This window comes from Polypterus senegalus, chromosome 12 (assembly GCF_016835505.1).
Source record: "Polypterus senegalus isolate Bchr_013 chromosome 12, ASM1683550v1, whole genome shotgun sequence".
NCBI lineage: Eukaryota > Metazoa > Chordata > Cladistia > Polypteriformes > Polypteridae > Polypterus > Polypterus senegalus.
Window position 1 is genome coordinate 64,541,847 of NC_053165.1, and position 27,480 is coordinate 64,569,326.

Here is a 27,480-nt window from a genome sequence, read left to right on the forward strand (position 1 = left end):
CATGACAAAGTGAATATTCACGTTCAAAAGCCCAAATAGCTACTTGGGCAAATGGGGCTCTACTTCTTTCTACTGGCTAACATTGGTGGGACTTTTTTCACTTTCTGAATTTAAGTCCTGACCCAGAATGGCAGTAAGCCATGATGAATGCCCAACAGATTTTTTCCCCTAAAAATCTGTGAATTTTAATTGGAAAAAAGTTGTAGGTATGCAGGAAAAGAAAAATCATTTTCCACGTAGTTTCTGCAAAAGCTGACTGAATCCAACAGGCTTCCAGCATTTACTGTGCTAATCTCTGTACCAAGTCTTACTGTTCACATTTTGACACACAGGCATCACTCAGTAGGCGGTCAAATGTTATTCGGGGTGCTTACAAAATCTCTTGTACATCTGTAACCCAATACTTTCCCTTACCTCTGTAGAGTACAATCTACTAGACGACCAGCATTTTACAGTGTTATTCAGTAGGTCAAGTTTAATTTGGATTCAGGTATTTCATTCTGAGTTGTTGTGTCCAGAAGTGCTCAAATTGTGTTCTAGGATGCCTGCATGTGTTCCACTGAAGACATGGCATATAAATGGATAGTCCAGAGTATTCAAACGGCCTTCCAAAAATATGTATTGTGCAGTATTTTAAGACTCGATGTAAATATTGCATAAATGGTTCAGTTTTACAAAAGATCAATCATAAATGGTGATATTTCAGTACTTTACACTCATTTTCACCATATTCCTTCTTCTCTTTCATTTGAAGAAGTACATACGACTCATATCGCTTCTTAATCTAAAGCCTGAAACGCCCCCCCCAGACATATGTGTATACAGTGAGTTAAGGAGATATTTACTTAGAGGCTCCAACTCTAAAGGCTTAGTCAGATGCTGTCTTGAAAATCAAACAGCTGCATCTAGCATATACTGTACTGTATATGTAGATACATCTCTTGATGCTCCTGAGCAAATCATCAGTGATGTTACCTGGGGTCATCAGACGTTCTCGGGTTTTTCATCCTTAAGACACCCTGGTCCTGGTGACTCAGCTATGGTCAGTCAGGCCATGGTTTATGGTAACATGGCACTTGCACTTGCTTCCAATCATGAGCCTCCTCTCCTGAATCAGAGCCAACTTGAGGGCCTTTATACTTCCTCAGCAATGCTCTTCTCCTCATCCTCTCTCTGGTGATACCAAATGTACTGAAGGCTCTATAGAGTGATTGCCCAGAGAAGCCCCTGTAGCCAACCTCAATGGGCATACACAATGCCTTTTAGCCTTGTCTATGACAGTCCAGCACAAAATCTTCACACTTGGCCCTCTTCCTCTTGTAGGCCTCCTCCTGTTGTGTCTGTCTGCTCCAAAATAACAATGTTAGTCGTTTCTGAATGAACATTTCCAATATGAAATATTTCTGATATGCTTATTCATAATTACATTTTAGAATGAATGGCTTGGTAGCTGTTGAAAGCAACTTTATATTAAAACTAGCCAAATTACCTGGTGTTGCCTGTATAAATATCAGGAGAAAACTTTCTTTCGGAAATTCAGCAAGGCTAAAAACAGCCCATGATGAGACAAAAAAAAAAAACGTACTCTTAGACAAAAATGGTAATCCACCGAGGCAATGAAAGTGTTACACGGATTAGTTAGGAGAAGAAAATGCTGCACATACAGTACTTGTGGTGTTCGAGGCTGTGTTTTGGCCGCTAGAAAACTTTGTGCATACTGATGGCAATCTCCTCCATCAGCTGTAGCACACTCAAAGTTCAGGCATCTTGTTTAGTCATGTTTACGAAAGAAAACATGAAATGTGCCTTCTCAGTTGCATGCAATAACAGACAGAAATAAAATAAAAAACAAACTGGGGCATGACAGGTTAAAACTGGCACAGAAATTCTAAAATATTTACATCATTTGAAAACCAATTCTTTGCTATGTATAGCAGTTTGATCTGGTTAAATGATACAGCTGAAAAACTTCGGAAATTGTAATTAAATTTTAGCATTCTGCATGGCACCAGGAAGAAAGGAATTCCTAAACCGGTTTGTGCGGTCATTAAAGCGACTATCACAACCCATATTTACTGAACTTCAGTTCTGTGTGTAATGGATGTGTGTCATCATTTGAGATGATTTCCAGTTTGTTTGTTTTTTATCCCCCAACACAGCCCTCTGACACACGGTTAACAAATGTGTGTATTTTAATACACATTGAATTATAAATATTCTAAAATATATTCAATGATGAAAAACAGTTGTATCTGCCCTTCTGACCTATTATTATTAATAACATTAATAGTATTATTATCCCTCATACTGTACACACCTAAATACCTCACAACTCATATGGTATAAAGCACTGTAAAGTACGGAATAAAGAGACTGTACAATTCATGGTGTGTTTAGGGGCAACCACACATCTGGAATGAGAATGTAAGACCAACTTCAAATCTCTCTTTTTTTTTGTCTAAACCTGTGGTTTTCAAGTTCACACATGGAGACATCCTGTGGCTGCGGGTTTCCATCCCAACCAATTTCTTCTTATAAGTGGACTCCTACGTTAACAAAGCAACTGTTTCTTTCTTTTTTGTATTTTCTATCAATCCAGAAATCACAAACTGCTTAGCCTAAATGTTGACTGAATGAAGCGGGATGTAAAGGCCTAACAATTCTTTTTTACTTACTTACTATTTATGCCATTATTTGCTAATAAGGACACTAAAAAAGCTTCCCTTTAGCGGTCTGCATCTGCTGTGCTTGTCATTAATACCAAGTATTCAGATACAATTACGAAAGCACTGGAAAGAAAAAATGAATAAAAAAGAAAATGATGAAGTTAAGCATGTAAAGATGTGGCACAATTGTGTTTCTTAATTTTTTATCAATTTTAATATAACACTAATGCACTTTTATGAATGCATACTAAGAGAAGAAATAAAGAGACAGCTAATATGACAATAAAGTTAATTAAAGGTAAAAATGACTTGCTGATTTTGAAACTGGCTGAAACAAAAACTTGTGTCCAAGGGGGCCTCCAGACTGAACTTAAAGACTACCGGTTTCAAGGATTCAATACCACCAGCATCAAGTTAGAGTCCAGCAACATTTGCTTCTATTTTTTAATTTTATCTCTGTCAGTCCTTTATCACATTATACAGTATTTTGCACCCTGGCACTGTAATCACATACCACCTTGTGATACCCCAATAGAAGTTTGTTTTCTTTAATGCCTTTTAATATTATGCTTTTCAAACTCCTCCTTTAAACGTCTGCCCCTATGAAAATCATCTGTGTTAATCATTACAATTACGTTGGCTGAACAGCCTGTAATACTTTAACAGAGACCCTAGTAATGTGGGTGACATGCTGGTACAGTGGTTGGCACTGCTACCTTACAGATTAGGCATCCTGGGCTCAAATTCCATCTCATGTTACTTGTTTCTGCAGTGGGATTTTGTCTTGTGACCCTTCCTAATGGTATACAGGTTAGGCTAACAGGCCCAGAGAGTGTGTGTGTGTGTTTTTTTTTTTTGGGGGTGTGAGGGAGGGAGGGCACCTGAGCTGGATTAACACTCCATCCAGTGATGTTTCCACTTCTGCATCCAATGTGACCAAGATAAGCCCCAGCTCATCTGCAGTCCGGAATTAAACTAAGCAGGTTTGAGACTAAAGTATACATATGTATGCATTACTGACATGCAAAGTACTGTTTGAATACTTTTTGTATCTATGTATGTGGAACTAAAACTTCATGTCATTTTCTAGGAATTCAATTAAATTCTCTCTCTTCCTTCAAAATCCAATCAAAAATCATACAAATAATACTTGTTAGTTCTCTAGCTGTATCAGTAGTTAGTAAACATTAGTCATATAACATTAATAAAGTTGTTCTTATATGGTTACCGCTGATGCTATAAATAAAGTTTCCTGTATTCTTTGATCTCTGTTTTAGTGAAGAAAAAAAAAATGATCAGCTTATTCAGCAACAGGTTAAATTACCACACTGCAATGACTAATATACCTCAGCAATGTCTAATTCAAAACCGCAAATGGAAACGGAAGCAGCAGCAGCATTAAAAAGCTGAGAAAGACTGCTACACATTCAGTACATGTATGCACGTATGCAATGGCCTTCTGCCAAGCCATATACAGAAACATGTACAGTAGCATCTACCATGCTGTTGGAGTCGAGTATCTCACTCCTGGTTTTCTGGGGATACACTGTGGCTGCTGCCTCATTCATAAACAGAATTCATATCCTGCCATCAATATCATTTTACACTTCACTAAATGCAATATATTTGTGCCTACATTTAATTGTGAAATTCTAAAAAGTACCCAATAATGCATTTGACTTTTATTGGATATTTTGAAAAATACGCCTTGCCATTCTAACACTTTGTTACATTATGTTCCTTTTTTAGACCACTTTAGCAAACTTCTTTAACACCTTAACTGTGCCTGGATTAATCACTAGAGCTGCACACAAAGGAGTCTCTGAGACAGGTATAAATACTAAATCACCTGTTACTTTAACATAAATTGGACCAGCTCAGCACCATCTTCCCCAATGTGTCTATGCTCAATATCAGGCCATTACTTTCAAAGACACTTAAAATGGAATCCATTAGTTTATTGAACCAGCTCCGTATTGTAGTGTGATGAGAAGCACATACAAAGAAATGTGAGGGAGAAATCCTCGAGTGTATTTGAACAGCTTCTTAAAAGGTGAAATACATGCACTTTGGGATTTATAAAGCGGAATACTAAAAAGAAGAAAATGACTGAAGTAAAAGCAGGTGTTGGTACAGCAGCCAAGGTGCAGAAATATTGAGCTTTGTCATCCCATAAAAACATGCTTTGTACTTTCACTACGATTTTCACAAAGCTGATGGCTCCACAGTGAGCAGTACATATAATCAATAATCACTAAGTCACAATAATTAATGCTTCAAGTGTTTGTTCAGACATACACACTCAGTTTTTGGTTTAATATCATAATTAACACATACTGTATGCAAAAGTTCATTTTACATAATATACTGAGATCTGCTTAATGCAATTTAGTGATTATCCCAGCAGCACTGGACGCACATCAGGAAGCAGCTGTGGGCAGCGTCTCCACACACATCACTCACATCTGAGTCTGTTTAGAACTGCCAGTTCAGCTATCCTGTACAAGTGTGGGGATGTGGAACGAAACTCAAGTAATTGGGGGGAAAAAACAACACACAGAGCAGCTTTTATTTTATAGAACAAAAAATGTCTGGCACGATATAAGAATGATTTTGAGTATGATTTTTAAATTATAAAATGACCCCTTTTCCAAGTGTAAATATCCAAAATGATAAATCTGAGGGTTACACACAAGATGCTTTTAATTATTATTATTTTTTTTTTTGCTTGGATGCTACTTAATGATAAAGACAGAATCAAACAGCATAGTATTATATGTTGGACTGAACGATAAAAAGAGCTGCTAACACACTCTGGTGCTATCTGTCTGAATGTCTGTCTATCATAATGGTTTAGCACTGTTACAGATGGCCAGGAGAATGTTGGCAACTGTTCTCTGAACCAAGTCAGCCGGACAGAGCTGAAGAAAGAACTCCACAACAAGCCAAACACTTGTAGGACTTCCTATTTGTGCCCTTTATAACACTCTTGTCTTGTTTTTGTCTTCCTGTGCCTTTACATATATTCATTTCAGGAAGTTAAACCAACATTTTCAGACAAGCTGAGGGTTTGTTGCTCTTAATACTTCAAGTGTTTTGTCCTTCTGTCTTCTATTCTGAAAGGTGTATGAGAATGTGGGTATGGAATAATTAGGTAATTAACGTAAATAAAAGAACCACCTTTGTATGCACAGCATACTATGTGAATGTGGCAAAACCAATTAATAGTCTACTTACCAAATGTTGCCAAACCACACACTCTTGTGACATATTTCTTCTTTGCTCTAGGAATTTTGGCTATTGTTACTTTCTGCGGTACCGTCTTTTTCTTCTGTTTAATTTGACCTCTTCCACCTAAATGCAAAGAGAAAGCTTAATCTTAAGTCAAAATCAAACAGAAGTGTTGCTATGAAATAAATGTTAGATATCATACATTTATATGTTTGTGTCTAAGTGGAGCCTTGTAATTAACATTTAAGAAAGTTTAACATTTGAACCCTTGAATGTAACCATCTTATATAGTGTTATATGTAGTGCAGCAAACAAAAGAAAGCATAAATTAAATCAGTACTTGGTGTGACCTTTAAAAACAGCAGCAGCTCTCTGCTGATTCAAAAGATACTCTATGCCCCCTTGGTGGACTTGCCCAAGGCCCACTGGAGACTTTGGATGTCTTATTTGCTTCTGTCGCTACAAGTAATCCCAGAGTGGCTCGATGATCTTGAGATCAGTTCTCTGTGAGGGCCTTACTGTCTGTTGTTCTTTTTCATGATTTTGACGTTATGTTTGGGGTCTCTGTCGTGCTGGGACCGAGACGCCTCCCTTAGGGTATTGCATGATGTCTAATAATCTGTCTGTATTTCCCAGCAGTGAGGGGGGAATTAGTTTTGATCAAACCACTGGCTCTGTTTGCAGAAAATCAGCCCACACCTGCAGGGAAGCTCCAGTAGTGTTCAATGTTGCACTTCTCTTCACCTTTTTGTAGGTTTGTCTCTTGCCCTGTTTTATTCCCACTACACAGTTCTTACTGTTTCAGTTGGTGTGGTTCAACCTACAGTATAGGTTGTATCACCGGTTATCAGCAATAGTTTATCACATTTGGTTAATCAAGCACTACAAAGATCTCACATTTTCTAATTAGGCCACGCACTACAACTATTGTTAGTTTCTTTGTTTAAAGACATTCAGATATCATACTGTATTGCTACACTTTTTGAAAAAGTAATGTTTTGAACTCTAAAGAGTATGTTTAGAGTAATCTATGGAACTCTTTTCTGTGGTAACACTAATCCAGAAGACAGAAAACCACTTTCCAAGAACTATCTAAAGTGCCCAAGACTTTCCTACAGTACTGTGTAAAAATACATTTGTGTTTTGGATGGGGGTTGAATTTTAGTATTAAGTTTGATTTGATTGTTATGGATTGTTATTTGCTTTTAATTAAAATTAATTTAAAAAATACATTTGTGTATTTAAAAACCGCAGAAAGTATAACTTGAACCTTTTAATTCACAATCAAGGCAGTTTATTCCAATGGACTGTGTAAACATTTTTGTCATGTATAAATTTAACCACTTTTATACTGTTACAATTATTTTTAGTAAATGACAAATCAATGTCACTTTGTGGCTTGAGATGTATATTAAATTTATATATGCATATACACACACACATACAAATGTTCCCACTCACTCCAACTCATGAACAAACACAAACGACCAGTGCCTCATGTAGCTGCAGCTCAGTCTACAAAATAGAGACACGATCAGTAACGGGAAACTCTGAGGAAGATATGATTCTTAGTATTATTACCTCGTTTCTGTTTCTTCTTCTCTTCTTCCTCACCAGCAGTTGGTGCGTCTCCGTCTCCTGCATCTTGTTTTGGAGAATTACCTGTGCAATTGAACAAACAGCCTGTCAGGAACTTGGCCCTGAAAAGTGGCTCATAATTGAGGAGCTGCAACATCCCATACAGACATTACTTTAAGTAAACCTCTTTCACAACTGCATCAACATTTTTGTGCCTGCCAAATTTTAAGGTTCAGTTAAAAATCTACGCATGTCTAATGCATTTCTGCACCTCCAGGTTTTTACTTTTTGATTTTTCAATTTCAGTGTTGAGGCCTAGTGAAGAAACACTGAAAAACAATCCACTGTTATTATTTTCTGCTTGTATACGTGGACTCCACAAGTTTACATGAAGAAGAAGTTTAATTTTTTGTTAAGATAAGATATATTTAAACTGTATTTCACATTCTTTTGCTAAAAAAGTCTAGTTATATAAATTTCTTGCCAACCATTCCTTGGCACTGACACATTTTTGCGTCTGCAGACTTATCTGGACTCAAAGTATTTTGTTTATTATTACTTTTCTTTATGACGACATACATTGCTACGGGGGCCAGAAGCCAGAGTTGCTGATGACCATTGCTTCTGTAATATTTAAGTTATTTATTATTCAAGCATTGCTTTTAAATTCCAGTTGTCTCAAAATAGAAAGAGAACTTAATGCTGAAACCTGGCAAAGTAATAAAACATATAAGGGAATCAAAATTTGCAGATTTTTTATTCCTATCACTGAATTTTTTCTACCGGTTCTTGGTATTATTTAACTTCATATACTTTACCATTGAATGACATGTTCTTTTCCTCCGAACACCACCTTTGCAGAGCCACTAAATCCACATCAGCGTCATGGGGAGCTGCAGCTTATCCCACTGCCACCGAAAGCAAGGCAGGAATCGGCCCCTGTAGGGCTCACCCACCCACGCATGGTCAAATGAGAATCCCCAGTTAACCTAACACCCGTATCACTGGGGTCATTTCAATTCATGTTATTCTTATAATCAAACTACAAAACCCATTATGAGACATATTAATTACAAACACAGAACAGCTTGAATAGAAAAACAAAATGAGGTCCAAAAAGAACAATACTGGATGAGAAACAAACATGTATGAAATATAAAAAATGTACATATTTATTTATTTAATTTTTTTTTGTAATAATAAATGTGCTGAGCCCTCTTTTGTACTCTTTGTTCACCTATGACTCCATGGCCATTAACAGCTCCAACTCCAGCAATATATTTACTGCAGGCCCCATGACAAACAATGATGAGACTTACTTTCTCACACAGTGGTGCCAGGATAAGAGCCTTTGTTTTTGAAAAAAGTTTGAGCTGCTTATAGAGCTCAGGCGGCACACTGCACTCCCACCCACATCAGAGTAGGTGCTTTGAAAAGGTCAGCAGCTTTAAATGTCTTGGAGACACCATCAATGGTGGACTGAAGTGGGCACAACACATATTGTCTGTTGTCAAGAAGGCAAATCCATGCCTTTGCTTCTTCAGATGCCCGAGGAAAGCCCACATCTCTCTATTTTGGCTCAGCGACTTCTACAGTTGCACAGTGGGGTCCATGTTCACTAACATTTAGGTGCTGCACATGCTCAGCTTAGGGCAGAAAAGTACTATGAAGGGTGTTGAACACAGCAGAAAATATTACCGGCACACAGCTGCCTTCTGTTTACACGTAAATACCACATGCTGCCTTAGAAAAGCACACAGCATTATTAAAGGCTTCCGCTATGTCACACTGTTACATTTCTCCTTCCTCTGTTTCAGACAAGTGTAGAAGACCAGTAGCATTTGCAACAGTACATTGACAGAAAGTTTTTTTCCCCCCGGTCATATGGTTAATCAACAGTCACTTTAAGAAACTGCCGCATACACAGTATGTCACATTAATGTATGATGATGTATTCTTTTTTAATTGTTGGCCGTGTATTACTGTCAGTTGTCTGAGGCATACACACAAATGAGAATTTCACTGGCTACGTATACAACCTAAACTTAAAGCAACAAAAGCTCCTAAGTCAGTTGCACTTTAAAATGAATCACTTTGCAGGCAAACGCTAAATTTAAAGCAAATGCAATAAAAAAATCTGATGATAGGTATAACATTGGCAGCACTCAATACCATTTTTGCTGCCATGCTGTCTTAGTTACTAAAGCTGCTGCTGGGTAACGTGTTCAGAATAAGAAAACATCTGTAAGGCTTCATCCACTAACTCAGAAGTGCATCATCGCCACACTTTTAATACGAAGTGTCTGTGGTAATTCTCATTTAGAGGTCTGATTCCTTTTATTTATCTTCCTGCTTGTTTTGTAGTTGAGCACATCGTAACTCAGGACTGTCATGAGGTATGACTGTATAAACCAAGGGTCTTTCTAACCCTTCTCTTCATTAGTGCCCAGTTTTTTAAGCTACTTAACTCTTTTACCCTAATTTTAATTGACTTGTTATTTAAGACTCCGACCCCATAATTACTTATTTTTTTAAAATAAATTAGCAGCCAAGCAATAATGAGATACAAAAACAAGCCAACACAAGACCAGCAACTTGTGGCTATCATACAATACAGTATATGAAAATAAAGGAAGGTGAGGGTCTCAGTAATGCTGATCTGCTCCAGTCCAAAAACATTTTGATGGTGTTATTAGACAAAAGAAAATCAACAGTTTTGGAAAGGTCTACTGTGTCAGAATAAGAGCATGGTCAAGCTGTCAGATTAAATAATGGGTTTAATTAACAAAAAGAATCAGCTTCTAATTAGGAAATTAGTTGGATTTTGAGGCCCCGACTTAGTTGGTTGTCTGTTGGGCCATTAATTTTACATCTCATTTCAGTTTGGGTGCCGTTTAAGAAAACAAAACGAAGTAATTCAGAGGACTTAGTCTTAAAAGTCAATTGAAATGAAAGATAAAGGAGTTAGCAGCACAAACTGGTCACTAATTAAGAAAATGGGAGGAATAAAAACCTGCAGCCACAGTAGCACTCCTGGACCAGGGTTGGAGACCCCTGGTATAAACCAGGCAGACAGCTGTTAATACTTGCTGGTTTCAGTGATAAGCCGGAGCACAAGGTTTTCATTAACATTTTTAGTTAAAACATTATCGTTAAATGCTTACACTTGGCTTGGTTACATTTGTTAACTCATGAGCTGCAAACTCACACAATGGTTATATAGCAGTTGCAAAAAGACATCAATCTAGTCGTCAATTCATTTTCTACCCCGCTGAGATAGACATTCAGTCTATACATATTACAAATCACATGTTGTAATCTTTACTTTTTAAAAACAGTTGGAATTTTCTTCTGCACGATTTTCTATGTGCTGGGCTGGTCACATTGGCCCACCAGATCAACAAACTAAATAAAAGGACAAGCTCAATTATGTGATGCACTGAGGATTTTCAGCCAATGAATCATTCAGCAGAAGTGTGTCATTTAATGTGTATACCAACAGCAATATGTCTCACTGGGGCAACCAAATCAGAATCAATCTCTCTCTCGGTTTCACGAAAACAAATGCCATTGGCCCACTGTGTACTATAAACACAATCCTGTCGTTCACACTACGCCTGAGGTTTAAGAAAGGACATTGTTTTCTTATTTATTGAAACTACATCTTAGATAGGACTTCATAGTTTATATTTTAGGGGAAAGGTTTCATACATGTGCGCAGTGGAAATTCATGGACACTAATTTGCACTGTAAATGGTTTGTATGTAATGGATTCACAGTTGCTGCGGTGGGCTGGTGCCCTGTCCGGGGTTTGTTGCCTGCCTTGTGCCCTGTGTTGGCAGGGAATGGCTCCAGCAGACCCCCGTGACCCTGTAGTTAGAATATAGCGGGTTGGATAATGGATGGATGGATGGATGGATTAACAGTTGTACAGTTTTCATTATTACTAACATAGATTAATAATATTACAGAAAATGGGGCAACGTTTGTGCTTTTTTAACATAGAGAACCATAAATAAATTTAATAACTTACTAAGTAGCGTTTTAGGGAGCAGTTTTTGTAGACTTTTAAATCTTAACTTGAGGTTATTTTACAAAAGTTAAATGAAGAGGGACTGAGGAGTTACAGTGCTTTCAGAGAGTATTCAGATCCCTACTCATTTTACATTGTATTATTTTACAGCCTTATGCTAAAATCATTTCATTTTTTTTGCCCCCAACAGATAACATCCAAATACACCAGAATAACAACACAAAAACACTATTTTAGGAATTCATGCAAATTTACTAATAATGAAAAACTGAAATATCACATTGACACCATGTTTTCAGTCCCTTTGCTATGGCACTTGCCCAACAGGACATTGGCCCTCAGCACAAAGCAAAGTCAACACAGGAATGTCTAAGAGTCAAGTCTGTGAATGTTGCTGAGTGGTTCAGTCAGAGCATGGACTTGAACATCTCCGGAGAGACCTGGAAGTAGGTGTCCCCTGATGGTCTCAATCCCATCTGCAGAGAAGAATGGCAGAAAATCCACAAACCTGGGTGTGTGATGCTTGTCATGTCAGACGCAACAAGACTCCAAGCTGGAGTTGCTGCCAAATGGGGCTTCAGCAAAGAACTGAATACAGGATCTGAATACCTGTATCAATGGGATATTTCATTTTTTTTTTTTTCATTTTGAATATATTTGCACAAATACCCAAAGCCCAGTTTTGCAATTGTAGCTCTCAGGTATTGAATGTTGTTTGATTAGGGACAAAATTAATTTAACTGATTTTAGCATATGGCTGCAACATAACAAAATGTGAAGAAAGTGAAGGGGCCTGAATACTTTGTGAAGGCACCGTATGCTCTTACAAAAATTCCTCTTATATTCTTAATTTTTTGTACCTCAAACTGCATGCTCCCCCCTACCCCTACATACATACTTAAAAGTTTCTAGTATGCTTTAATTTGTGATTTACTGCTGTACAGTCATGCTGTTAAGGATCATTTTACCCATCCCTGAAACTAATCAATTGGCCAGTATAAAGAAGTAAGTACTAAAAGATGAGACTGTGCACTGGTGTTCTAAAGACCAGCTTTAGTTATGTTTACTGGTATTAGGGCTTATGACTGCCATTGTGCTATACCACAGTTGCCTCTTTTATACAGTACGCTGTTAAGGCAAGAAGATGGAGGACATGAAGATATAAACCCTCTCCTCGAGGACCGAAGCTGATATCAAAAAACAGGCTGAGCCAAAAGTGCCATCTCTTGCTTCCTTATTGTACACTAATATGCAAAGAATTTATTTTTACTTTGAAGAAAAGGGAGTGAGTGGAGGTGCCTCAGCGAACAAACCTGTATAGCTGTACTCTCGTATATAGTCTTGCAAGGATGATCACTTACTTCATGTCCATCCATCCATCCATTTTCCAACCCGCTGAATCTGAACACAGGGTCACGGGGGGTCTGCTGGAGCCAATCCCAGCCAACACAGGGCCAAAGGCAGGAAACAAACCCTGGGCAGGGTGCCAGCCCACCGCAGGGCACACACACCCACACCAAGCACATACACACACACACACACACACACCAAGCACACACTAGGGGCATTTTAGAATCGCCATTTCACCTGACGTGCATATCTTTGGACTGTGGGAGGAAACCCACGCAGAAACGGGGAGAACATACAAACTCTACGCAGGGAGGACCAGGAAATTGAACCCGGGTCTCGTAACTGCAGGACACACACAAACACACCCACACACCAAGCACACGCTAGGGCCAATTTAGAATCACCAGTCCACCTAACCAGCATGTCTTTGGACTGTGGGAGGAAACCAGGGCGTCCGGAGGAAACCCACGCAGACACGGGGAGAACATGGAAACTCCATGCAGGGAGGACCCGGGAAGGGAACCCAGGTCTCCTAACTGCGAGGCAGCAGCGCTAACACTGTGCCAACGTGCCGCCCCTACTTCATGTCTTCTTTTTTTATTTTATTTTTTTAAACTTCCACAGTTATCACTAAGCTATGTTAACTTTGCAGAGCTTTGTCTTATGCCTCAAGTTTTTTGAGACGATGATTCTAAAGAATGAATTTCCTTCCTAACATATATAGAATAGTATGAACAGGGGAGGTTATTATAACATATCCACCTGCCATCATATTAATCATGCTTACAAAAAGACAACAAAAAAGAAGAAGTTGCTCAAATTTGCACACACTCTTGCATTTCCCTTTTACATATAGAATACTGAACAGCTTAAGAAGCAACACGGGCTGTGGTGTTGTTGCACGGACAGCAAGTTGTTTAAGCAAGCAAAAAATTTAAATGTCTTCTCACTTACCTAAGCTTAGCCGTTTAAATTCGTCGGGGAAATTCTTCTCAAGCCACTGTCTACATTTTGCTGGTTCAGGCATATATTCACAGTACTGAGTGGAAAAAATGAAATATGTGTGAGAGAACACCAGTTTTTAAAATGCTACTGCCCAGAAGCTGTTAAAAAGCATTCATGGGGTTAATTTCTCAACTTTTTAGCCTTCATACAAAATGTGCAATTTTTATTTATTTCTCCTTTTGTGCAGGCAAGTTGTTAAATTTCACCCAGTGTTGTAGTAGCTGCTACCCGTAAGGGATCAAATGTTGAGCAGTACTAGCTACATGGCCTTCATCATCATATCTTACATTTAACAGGTAAATAACAAATATGCACCAAGTTAAATTAGCTTTAAATACAACTGCCTGCTAGTCAACAGGCAACTGACTTTATAATAAAAAAGTCATCTTTACCTACCTCTGTTGGCAAGGAGCAAACTGCAAAAGAAAAACAGAAAAAAAGAGAATTTACTAAAAAATTATTGTGGTCAAAGCAAGCATTATTATAGTAGGCCAGTCGGTCTTGGCATTTTTTGTTTGACCCAGCAATCCACAAATAAGCCAGTGACTGTAACAATAGTGGGAAAAGGGGCTATTAAAGGGGGGTGACACTAGAATAGATGTTTTGACATTTGCATTTCTCACTATTCATTATTTTTCTCCCACGTCATAACAAGTGTTATTTTTCAAGTTCTTTGAACCTAAAGCAGGTTCTGGGGAAACCACAGCCTATTTCATCAACATTTAATGTGAAGCAGGAACTAAACAGGATATCAGAACAGTGCAGCGCAGACGCTTATGATTTACTTCGAAATAAATTTTCTATAGTCACTCTGCAAAGGATCTGTCATATATAATTACTTTTTTGGAAATTACCTTGCTTCGCCCAGGAAATTTCCTGAAGACAATGGACCTTGATTATAGTGCGGAGGGTTAATTGAGTGTATGTGAAGTAACGGAGTACTTTTCTATAAACACTATTTGTTGTGTTCTTTTAAATAATAATATTATTTCAGTGGAGTGCCTACTCTTGAACATGCTACATATGATACAATTAGCCATGAGTAAAACATTCCTGTCATACATAAATTCTTGCTTTTCCTACTGACTTGGTTTTTGTTGATAATCTCTGCAAAAACATTTATGTGAAACTACAGTATATTGTTTTGAATTTAAACAGGAAATTAGTAGACATAATGGGAATTCTGAATATAAATATTCAATCAGAATTGAATGTAATAAATCGTACCATATCTTGTAATCTTGTACCATTACTAAGTTTTGGAGGGTGGACATCGAAAGCAGCATACACTGAGTCGTGGTTCCCTTTAACTTATAACATACAGCATTGATTTACAGGCTTTATATTCATGTGGCCCATGAAATGAACTGAACATTTTAAGCACTGTATAAAAAAAGAGCAGCTGACGAATACATGCCATCACTCCTGAGGTGCATTCTTCCCTGGGCTTGAGATGGGTCCACACATCATAACAACACTTTACTGTTTATACTGTGTGAGCCAGAGTAGCCTGACCTCTAAGAAGAAGCCAACAGAAGAGGCCACCTGCGAGACACTTGTCCTTCGAGCTTCGACCTAACTTTTCTTTGTCCACTTCACAGCTCATTTTCCACGTACTCGCCACCCTGTCTCTTTTTCCTGTGCAAGGCCTGGTGAATAGCGCACTTCTGTTTGCAGAGTTCATTTGCATGAACTGCAAGCCCCATTTCTCCATGTGATCATTTTTCTGCACTGAGCCAAAAAAAAAACACTGAACATGCTGTCTAAGAATAGCCCACTTGCTACATGATTATTACCAACAAATAAAAAATATGTGTTGGCTAATTACCCTTTTTCTAAAACATCACCAACTTTCATTCAAATTAGTCAAGACGTTTTGAAGATTTTGGGGGTATTTAGTTTTTGTATTATGGGGGAAGTAGGGTTGCCCCTAATTATTGGTATATCGAAAAGTCCTTTCTTAGAGGATACCTACTGGCCAAAACATATCCTCCTGACCAATTTCAGCTTTTTGGCTAAGTGGGAAGTAATGTATTTATTGATGAGCAAGTGTGTCAAATTTCCATTATATATATACATATATATACATACATACATACATACATATATATATATATATATATATACATACACACATACATATATATATATTTATTATATATATGTATGTGTATATATATATATATATATATATATATATGTATATGTGTGTATATATATATATATATATGTATATGTGTGTATATATATATATATATATATTGTCACACACGTGTGCATGGGAAGCAGCTGAAGGGCTTAGACAATACTGTTTATACATCTGCCCAGGGGGGTACGCTGACGCTCTTTCTGAGTTCTCTGCAGGTCTTACCCGGGAAATCCCACCAGGAGCCGCCATTTCCAGGAAGGACACACCACCTCCGGTTCCGGCCCCAAGAATGAGGTCACTTCCGGTTCCGGCCCCAAGGGTGATGTCACTTCCAGTTCCGGCCCAGAGGACGACATCATTTCCGCCCTCTGAGCTATAAAGCTCACTGCCTTGCTTAGGCAGGCAGTTCTGTTTGGACTCTGTTGTGTAAACTTGACTATGATGTCTCAAATCGTTTGCAGCCAGGAAACCGAATTAAGCGGGTGGCTGCCCCAAACCTTTTCACGCCTCAAGTCTCTGCTTATTACAGTGGCGTAGTCGGCAGGATGGTGTCCCTGAAGAACCGGGACACGACCTTCAAGGAACCAGGTGGGTGAGTACCGGGGCCGAGTTTCGGGGCAGGGAGTGCGCCGGGGGTCAGGAAGGACGCGGTGCAGGCTCTGCTCCACGAGCATAACCCGGGGCTAACAACCCATCTCGTGGAGAAAGTAGAGGGGACCCACAGGCGTGGGCTGGCCTCTGGGGAACACACACGAGTAGCTCAGTATGCTTTCCTGGGCAGGAAAGCCGAGCCGCCCATCGGGACCAAGGTCCCTGTTAATGATGGGTTATCCCCAGGCCAGCAGGTAAAGAAATATTAAACTGGGAGTTTAACCCAGTAAAGGGCTGTCAGAGCAGGCTATGGCTCTCTGGCAGCAGGTGGGTGAGTGGCTACGCCATTTGAATTAAGCCCCTTACAAATAGTACAGCAAGTGGCCTGTTTTTTGCTGGTACAACACCTACCCCAGGACTTTGCCCAGCCGGCCTGGGGCGAATTTCATTCAATGGACGAGCTACTACAGCTCCTAAAAACACCAAGGCCGGCTGTGAAACCTGGGAGGGCAGAACAGCTGCTTGTGGACTACCCGGAGTTATGTCCCACTGAAGCAGTCCCTTCCACGCAATCCAGAGCCTGTTCGAAGTCGCCGGGCCGCCTGGCTTGCGACCTGTCGGGAACAAGGCGGACCGTAGGGGACAATGGCGGGTTGTTTGTGTGCCCTTAGCAATCCCCTGGCGGATAAACATACGGGAGAGCTTATTATTAATGGACATAGGGTAACAGCGCTGTTTGATTCCGCAGTAACGTGTCTGTCGTTGCTCGCCGTTTTGTTCTACCGCAACAATGGATTAAGAAAAAGACCAGTCTAAAATGTATACACGGAGATATCCGCTCGTACAATACCGCCCGGTGTTACGTGTGTCTCGGAGGAACCCTTCGCGCTTACGTGAAGGTACACCCGGATCCTCCGTTTCCGTAATCCTCGGGCGGACTGGTCTGACAGTAACGGTAGTTTAGAAAGCATTCCCAAAAGCTTTTGGCCTCGTTATAGATGATAAAGACTCATCTCAAGCTGCTTCCACACCGTGTAATCAGCCGACAGGGAGTGGGCGGTAGGCCAAGAGAGTGACGAAGATACTCCCGGACCGTCGCGGGCTACTACGCCATCTACTAGCGCCCGCAGCGAGGAGGATTCTCCGCCCTTGAGGTCAGACCGACCCGCTCTCTGAGTTGCACTTTCAGTTTAGAGCGACTCGCTTCTTTCAAGAGAGAACAGTGGAATGACGACTCTCTGAAGCACATAAAGAATGCAGTGGTTCTCGTTAACGCCAACGCGCATTTGCCCATGCCACAGGGACCTCACTTTGTCATGGATAATGAATTATTGTATCGGGTTGCTGAACATGAGGGAAGGTCCGAAGTTGTTGCTAGTCCCGCGGACCTACCGGCGGCAGGTTTGCGAGTTAGCCCACTCTCACCTTCTTGGAGGCCATCTCGCCCGATAAAACATTAGAGCGCATTAAGCTCCGTTTTTTTTGGCCGGGGATTAATGAGGAGGTTCGCCGCTTTTGCATTTCCTGCCCGGAGTGTCAACTGCGGCAAATTCCTAGGAAGGACCGTGCTCCTCTGATTCCCCTTCCCCTTATTGACGTTCCCTTTGACAGGATTGGGGTGGATATAGTAGGACCCCTGGAGCCCTCAGCCGAGGATATAAATATATACTCGTCCTCGTGGATTATGCAACCCGATTCCCTGAAGCCGTTCCATTGCGCCGGCTACCACTAAAAATATTGCACGGAACTAGTAGGAGTCTTTTCACGGTGGGCATTCCTAGAGAAGTCCTGACGGACCAAGGAACGCCTTTCACCTCGGAAACGCTCAAGGAGACTGCCAAGTTACTGAAAATAAAGCATTTAAAACCTCGTGTATCATCCTCAAACCGATGGGCTAGTGGAGAGTTCAATCAAACTCTCAAGCAAATGCTACGTAAGGTAGTCAGCAAGGATGGGAGGAATTGGGACCAACTCCTCCCCCTTGTCCTCTTTGCCTACCGGGAAGTCCCTCAAGCCTCTACGGGTTCTCTCCCTTTGAATTACTATACGGAAGACAGCCCCGGGGCTTATTAGATATTTTAAAAGAGGGCTGGGAAGGGGAGGCACAGCCCTCCACTAACATTTTGGAGTATATCGCCCAATTGCGCGATAGATTTGATGTAATAAGACCTATACTAAAAAGTCATATCGAGGAGGCACAATCAGCACAGGCCCGCCTGTATGACCGTGGCACGACTCTCCGGGAGTTCCAACCGGGGGATCGCGTCATGGTATTGGTTCCTACTTCACACTCTAAACTGCTCGCATTGGCTAGGCCCCTACTGAAATTAAGGAGAGGAAGGGATTGGTCGACTATTTGGTGAAACAGCCCAATCGCCGACCAGCTGAGCGAATATATCATGTAAACCTGCTGAAACCGTGGAAGGAGAGGGATCCCGATCCCTCCTCCGACAGCCCTGCTCTCTCTTGGAAAGTAAGTGCCCTTAATTTCGCGAACAGCTATCTCCCAGACAGAGACAGGAGCTCAAGCAGCTATCCGCCGGTCCCAGAGGTGGTAAGTGAACAGCCAGGTCGGACCTCTCTGATTGCGCACGACATATTGACTGACCCGGGGGTGATCGTCCGTGAGCGACCCTACAGACTCCCGGAGGCAAAGAAAGTAGAAGTGGAACTGGAAATCAAGCGAATGCTGGCACTAGGAGTGATCGAGGAAAGTAGTAGTCCCTGGTCCAGCCCCATCGCCTTGATTGCTAAGCCTGACGGCAGTTGGAGGTTTTGCAATGACTTCCGCCGGCTCAACCAAGTTTCCGATTTGATGCTTATCCCATGCCTCGCGTGGGCGACCTCCTCGAGAGACTGGGACCAGCCAAATTCTTGACTACACTTGACATGACAAAGGGGTACTGGCAGGTTCCTTTAACGGAGTCCGAAGGAAAAAACCGCGTTTAGCACTCCTAGCGGACACTGGCAGTATCGTGTCCTTCCATTCGGGTTACACGGGGTGCCTGCGACTTTTCAGCGTCTGGTGGACAAAGTGCTCCGCCCCATAACTCGCTCTGTGCTGCCTATCTGGATGACGTTGTCATCTATTCCAGCACCTGGAAGGAGCACATACAGCAGGTCACAGCAGTATTACGGACATTGGGAGAGGCGGGCTCGCATCAACCCCAAGAAATGTTACTGGGGTTGAGGAAGCCAAATATTTGGGCTACCTAGTGGGCGGGTACTGTGAGGCCACAGTGTTCCAAGTTGCAAGCCATAATGGCCTGGCCCGTCCAAAACCAAGCGGCAAGTCCAATCCTTTCTCGGTTTGGCGGGTACTACCGCCGGTTTGTGCCTCGCTTCTCCGAGAGAGCGCCTTGACCGACTTGACAAAGAAAAGAGCTCCTAATACGGTGGTATGGTCTGATAAAGCGGGGCTGCATTCAGTGACTTAAAAGGGCTCTGACTTCAGCACCTATCTTAATCTCCCCTAACTTCTCTCTCCTTTTGTCCTCCAGACGGACGTCGGACACAGGCTTGGGAGCCGTGTTGAGCCAAAGCGTCGACGGTGTTGAACACCCCGTTATGTACCTGAGCCGGAAACTGTTGGACCGGGAGACCAGGTACGCGGGCGGTGGAGAAGGAGGCTCTGGCGATCAAATGGGCGGTGACGAACCTGCGGTACTACCTCTTGGGTCGCGGTTCACTCTGGTGACGGATCATGCGCCTTTAAAGTGGATGGCCCTTCACAGGGAGTCAATCCGCGGGTCACGCAGGTGGTTTCTTGACCTGCAGCAGTACAAATATACGCTCGCTCATCGACAGGGGTCCCTTCATGCCAACGCCGATGCCCTCTCCCGGCCCACGACCTCTCGGTGCAGGTCGCCCGACCCGACGGGTCTGGGCTGAGGGGGGAGTCTTGTCACACACGTGTGCATGGGAAGCAGCTGAAGGGCTTAGACAATACTGTTTATACATCTGCCCAGGGGCGGGTACGCTGACGCTCTTTCTGAGTTCTCTGCAGGTCTTACCCGGAAATCCCACCAGGAGCCGCCATTTCCAGGAAGGACACACCACCTCGGTCCGGCCCCAAGAATGAGGTCACTTCGGTTCCGCCCCAAGGGTGATGTCACTTCCAGTTCCGCCCAGAGGACGACATCATTTCCGCCCTCTGAGCTATAAAGCTCACTGCCTTGCTTAGGCAGGCAGTTCTGTTTTGGACTCTGTTGTGTAAACTTGACTATGATGTCTCAAGTGCGTTTGCAGCCAGGAAACCGAATTAAACGGGTGGCTGCCCCAAACCTTTTCACGCCTCAAGTCTCTACTTATTACAATATGTATATATATATAAACACATACATATATATATATATATATATATATATATATATATATATATATATATATATACATACATATATACATATATATATATATATATATATATATATATATATATATATATATATATATATGTATGTATATATACACATACATACATACATACATACACACACACATATATATATATATATATATATATATATATATATATATATATACACACATACATACATACATACATACATACATACATACACACATATATATATATATATATATATATATATATATATATATATATATATATATATATATATATATATATATATATATATATATACACATACATACATATATATATATATATATATGGACTCTCTGTTCTACTTATAGCAACTCAAACAGATTCCTAGGGTTATATAGACATAGGTAAGAAAGACAACACACACTGAGGAGAGGCAAGACACATGACAGCCCACATAGAGTTTGCTAAAAGACACCTGAAGGACTCTGAGATGGTGAGAAATAAGATTCTCTGGTCTGATGAGACCAAGATAGAACTTTATGGCCTTAATTCTAAGCGGTATGTGTGGAGACAACCAGGCACTGCTCATCACTTGTCCAATACAGTCCCCACAGTGAAGCATGGCGGTGGCAGCATCATGCTGTGGGGTGTTTTTCAGCTGCAGGGACAGGACGACTGGTTGCAATCGAGGGAAAGATGAATGCGGCCAAGTACAGGGATATCCTGGACAAAAACCTTCTCCAGAGTGCTAAGGACCTCAGACTGGGCGAAGGTTTACCTTCCAACAAGACAATGACCCTAAGCACACAGCTAAAATAACGAAGGAGTGGCTTCACAACAACTCTGTGACTGTTCTTGAATGGCCCAGCCAGAGCCCTGACTTAAACCCAATTGAGCATCTCTGGAGAGACCTAAAAATGGCTGTCCACCAACGTTTACCATCCAACCTGACAGAACTGGAGAGGATCTGCAAGGAGGAATGGCAGAGGATACCCAAATCCAGGTGAGAAAAACTTGTTGCATCTTTCCCAAGAAGACTCATGGCTGTATTAGCTGAAAAGGGTGCTTCTACTAAATACTGAGTAAAGGGTCTGAATACTTAGGACCATGTGATATTTCAGTTTTTCTTTTTTAATAAATCTGCAACAATTTCAAAAATTCTGTTTTTTGTCTGTCAATATGGTGTGCTGTGTGTACATTAATGAGGAAAAAAAATCAATTTAAATGATTTTAGCAAATGGCTGCAATATAACAAAGAGTGAAAAATTGAAGGGGTTCTGAATTCCGTACCCACTGTATGTATATTATTTTATATATATATATATATATATATATATATATATATATATATATATATATATATATATATATATATATATATATATATATATAAGACAGAGAGAGAGAACAAAATACATGAAAAATATTTTCCTTCACAACTCCTACATACTAAGATAACGTATGTTTCCAGTCAGCCTAATGCATGTCTTTGGTGTATGGTAGAACAGGTATAAGTGTAATTTGGAAAAACAAACACTCTGAGATATTAACATTCCTAGGCTTCTAATAGCTAATGAATATGCCGTGAGGGTGATGCCATTGATTTTACCTGGAAGCAGCATAAAAGGCCACCTGGTAGAAATTTTCATTAGACCAGACCATCAGTCCAACAAACTCATCAATTTTATTAACCTAAGTAATTTCCAGCCTAACTTATCTGCTGCACTGCTCAGAGAGAGTACAAATATTGTTGGAGCTGGAAAAAATTTTTTTCTTATTTATTTATTATTATTTTTTTACATTTCAGCAGTTCAGTTTTTTGCTTCCTTCCCTTTTTGCTTTTTCAATGAAATGCTTAACAATCTTATTTCTGCATAATTAGGAAGTATACAAGCAAACATTTGACGAATACTATCTATTAGATGAATTTGCTTTTATTTCATTGCCGGATTTAATGAAGTGACGGCAAACTTTGCAGCATTCATACCGAAAGGAAACAACTCTGAAAAGAAATTCACACACACACACACACACACACACACAACCACTTCAGGCAGGGCCAGTTTATAGTCACCAAGTGACTTTGATATGCAGCAAGACACTGGATTACCTGGAGGAAAGCCATGTGGGTAACTAATATGCACATTCCACATGTAGTTAGTGAGAAGAGAACTGAACTCTGCAGCCATGAGTTATAAATCATCATTCAGCGAGTCATTTTATTAATAGCTTAAGGAGCAGCTTTCAACTTGTTGATTCCTTCTTCCACCATTCCTTCAGTGAATCCACTCTGACTTTGTGTCTATCCAGTTACAGGAATTCAATCCTCTCCTGGACTGCACAATCACTTGACACTCCGTAAGAAAACTTTGTGTGAAGGTAATAGGGTGTCTTCCCTGATAAAAGCTTGTGTTCATGCTTATTATGTTGCCTAACCATTTTGAAATTGTATCAACGATCAATAGATAGATAGACAGATAGTCCCAAGGGGAAATTTACCTACTCCAGCAGCAGCATACTGATAAAAACAATACTAATAAAACAGTGATAAAAATGCAGTGCAACTTAAAAAATTCAAGGTGGAGAGTACGAGGCAGGTATAACAGTCAATAACTTTGTATAATGTTAAAGTTTACCTGTGCAAAGTTTGCAGGTGTCTTCAATATTGAACCTTTTCACAATATTCTAATTTTCCGAGATACTGAATTTGGGACTTTCATTAGTTGTTAGTTATTATCATCAAAATGAAAAGAAATAAACATTTGAAATACATCAGTCTGTGTGTAGTGAATGAATCTAATATACAAGTTTCACTTTTTGAATGGAATTACTGAAATAAATCAACTTTGTCATGATATTCTAATTTTATGACCGGCACCTGTAGATGTATAGTTGGTTCTGTCCTCTCAGAAGCTGATGAGAAACACAGAGTCCATTCTAGATATTATTATTGTGGTTGGTAGTACAGGAAGAAAAGAGTTGGTACCTCACAGCTCCAGTAGAAAGGATGCTATTTATAATCTAGACACTGCCTTCTCAGTGTCTGAATGTTCCTCCATACCTGTGTTGTCTTTTTCCAAGTATGTTGGCTCCTTTCCACACTCCAGAGATGTGCTTATTACGTCATTAAAAACTCTAATTTGGCTAATCTAAAATCAGAAAAACCAAATGTGCAGACTTAAGATGGCCAGCTTCCAGATTCAAGTCCAGAACGCTGGACCTGTGAGGCAGCTGCGCTAACCACTGCAATGTCACACTACACTGTGCCCTAATAATTCATGCTGAACTTCAGATTGTTTCATTCTCATTTTGGAATTAGCTTTGCAATCGAGTGACTAAGCAAAAACACACTGGATTTCCTTCTCTTTTTTTCTATCATTTAGTATGCTGTCATTGTGCCTCATGTGGCTCAAAGTTAACAAGTGCTAAGGGGGCCACTGACTTAGCCTTTTCAGTTATTATGTATCATACTGCTTCCTACCTTGAGAATTAGTGTTGACCGACATTTAAAAATAAAACCGTCAAAATTGAAATGGTGGACGCTGCACTGCCCTGCCTCTTGCAGCTCCCAAATTAAACATCCAACACCAGCACCACACAGAATGGCTAAAAAAATGCATGTACAGTGAATCTAAAGAGTGGACACTAGGAGTTTTAAATTAACACTGTATGGAAGGGGAAAATCTGAGCTTACACTGGAGGAACACAACCCTAAAAAATAATTATTACTTTGCCACCTAAAATGTGTGGTCATCAACATGTATTCAATTTGATTTTTATGCAATTATTATTACAACACTGCCAATTACTTAAGTTTCTTTTCTGATGTTTTTGCCTTACGGTAAAAGTGGAAATGCGCTTACTGAATTTTCTTCTTTTTTTATTCTAATGCACTGACCGAAAACTGTGCTTATCACTTACTGTGCAGGAAGTTAAAATAAAATCCTACACAAAAAAAAAAATGTAACATAGCTCTCTGTTCAGAAAAAAGGTACTGTATTTACTTCTGTAGTCAGGCAGCTTAGCAGTTAATTTTCACAGCAATGTTTATACTTCATGTTCACGTACTTTGAATGAATTCTTGCAGTTTAAAGTCCTGCATCCAAGCAGGAAGGTGTTTTTTATTCATCATCTGACAAAGTGTTCACAACATGACAAGTTAATTATCAACAACATATCAGCTGACTTTTGGTTAATTTTAGGCTAAGCAACTCTTATTTCTTTTAATCAAGAGTGTGGTAGGGGCTTGGATTTTAGAAATTGACAGCACAAGCTTTGAGATCAGGTTCCAGTGCTTTTCCTTACCCCAACTGCACACTTTACATGTATTGAAGTCCTAATTTATTATTAGTATTTATTGAGTTTCTGCTTCTCGCTGCTGCCTCGTGAAGTCGAGTGGAGTGGATGTGGAGTATGCATGTTCTCCCCCTGCCTGCGAGGGTTTGTTTCAGGGTGCTCTGGTTTTTCTCCTACATCCTTAAAGATATGCCTGCTTGGTTAACTGGTGACTCCAAATTGGCCTGAAGTGAATACAAGTGAGTGGGCCCTACGATGGACTGGCCAGTGTTGTCATTATCTTCCTTCTGCACTTGTCTGACAGGATAGGCTCAGGAGTTAGAGATTATAAAGCTTGCGGATTCTTTTTAAACCAAATCAAAAGTAGGGCAAAGCTCTGCAGGATTAGCAGACTAGCTCGGAGTACACTGCACACTCATTCCTGTTAAGCTTCTATTCTAAAGAAATGCATCTGATCAGAAGGTATAAAATTCCTTTTGTAATGCAGTGTTATCAAGTGCCAAAAGTAAACATGCTTTCTGTTTTTAAATAAAACTATTCTAAATATAGACCAATCATAAGAAAAAAGAAAAAATACTTCTAACAATGGCTTTAACTAATGTAATTGCACAGTGCATAATGGCAATCAGCTCTGACTTACGTGTTACCAGCAAACAAATGCTTGTGGTCGTTTTTACAACTGTGCAGCTGAGCAGATCATTGGTGGACAATTTGGAAAATGTTATCAGTAGAATTAAATTGGGCTGTGAAGCACAATCATGGAGTATTTGGAACTTTTATTACGGTTGGAAAGATCTGAAAACAGCTCTATCATGAATTTCATGTGCCTCACCAAACACTCCCCAAGTTAAATAAAGATTCCTTCCTTCACTTGTATGATTTTAAAAACAGAGAATGGGTGGTAAGGTGGGATTGCATCCACTAACATCTGTGGATGGACAGATCATGCAGAATGAGTTAAACCATTACAGAGGGCCTTGGATAACATACAGGTTTGGGCAGATTTGTGGATCAAGAAATTTAAGTAAATGTAAAGTATTACATGTAGGAAGTAAAATGTCAGAATGTAATACACAATGGAAGGTCCAAAACTTGAGATCCAGGAATTGTACAGCAGAAATCAAGAAACCTATAGGATATTAGGTGATATAGTAAAACCTGTGGAGTACAAATCAAGGGAAGTTATGCTTAAGTTTTATAACACACCAGTGAGGCCTGATCTGGAGTATTGTGTGCAGTTTTGGCCTTCATATTACAAAGAAAAGTCCACCGGAAAGCAGCTAGGTGGATTTGGGGACTAGGGGGTCTGAGCTATGAAGACAGATTAAGAGGGGGTAGGTTTAAAAATATGGAAGAAATTAGTACAGTACAGCCTAATGGTTATTGTAAAGTAAACAACATGTAAATAACATGGGGGCAGTTATTTAAGAACAAAGAGGAAAGTTTTTGTTCAAACAAAGAACAGTAGACACATGAAATAAACTACCGTGTAGTGTGGCGGAGAGCAGGAGTTCAGGGTCCTTCAGCTCTCAGCTGGGCAATCTGAGTTAACAGGATGGATGAGCTTTTTGGATCTAATGGTCTGTTTTCACCCAGAATTATTTTAATGTTCCCCAATTAGTTCCTCCATTTCCCTTTTTGAAAAAGAAACCGATTTCTCAAACAGGACCAATGTAAAAAGAACCTACTTCCACAGTAGAGCACTCTCAGGGGGTACTTTGCATCCAAATTGACTGGTGCTTTGCGATCCACTCTGTTCTCCGGTGAACCCGATTCTGTATTTTCAGTAGTAGCCATGCCAATTCCCTCTAAACAAATTGAAAAAGCAAGAGAATGATTAGCAACACTGTGCCAGTCACTTCAATAAGGCATTTTATTGTTACTTTTAAATGTACTGTCACCTATGTGTCATTCATTTTCAACATTCAACACATTTTTCAACCTGAATCACAATCTTATACATTTGAATAACCATCTGGCCATTTCAATCTACTTATACAACTCTGGATCACAGGGTGATAACCCATAAACTTGTTTTATTAAGATCAAATGCTTGTTCTAAATATTATCTAATGCTACAAATATCAGTTACAGCCAAATATCCACACAGTGGCCACTTTCTGTAGATCCACTCATCTGCTTTAGGACCCCTTTCACCTCCACAACACCCTACGTTCTGTAAGACACACTTTCCACAGGGTCCTGGGAACAACCCTTTAGGATTTAAGTC

The 27,480-nt window shown here is 40.1% G+C and overlaps 1 protein-coding gene across 2 annotated transcripts in view; it reads right to left on the reverse strand.

The window, feature by feature from the left end:
- denr (density-regulated protein) overlaps positions 1-27,480 on the reverse strand; it is a 52,835-nt gene that overhangs the window by 6,479 nt on the left and 18,876 nt on the right. For both annotated transcript variants that reach the window (XM_039771951.1, XM_039771952.1), the window contains exons 2-6: positions 26,939-27,058; positions 14,260-14,279; positions 13,813-13,897; positions 7,479-7,559; positions 5,904-6,020 (exon numbers count right to left, since the gene is read on the reverse strand). In XM_039771951.1, coding sequence (XP_039627885.1) covers positions 5,904-6,020; positions 7,479-7,559; positions 13,813-13,897; positions 14,260-14,279; positions 26,939-27,047 — 412 coding nt within the window. In that variant the 5' untranslated portion in view covers positions 27,048-27,058. The remainder of the gene's footprint in view (positions 1-5,903; positions 6,021-7,478; positions 7,560-13,812; positions 13,898-14,259; positions 14,280-26,938; positions 27,059-27,480) is intronic.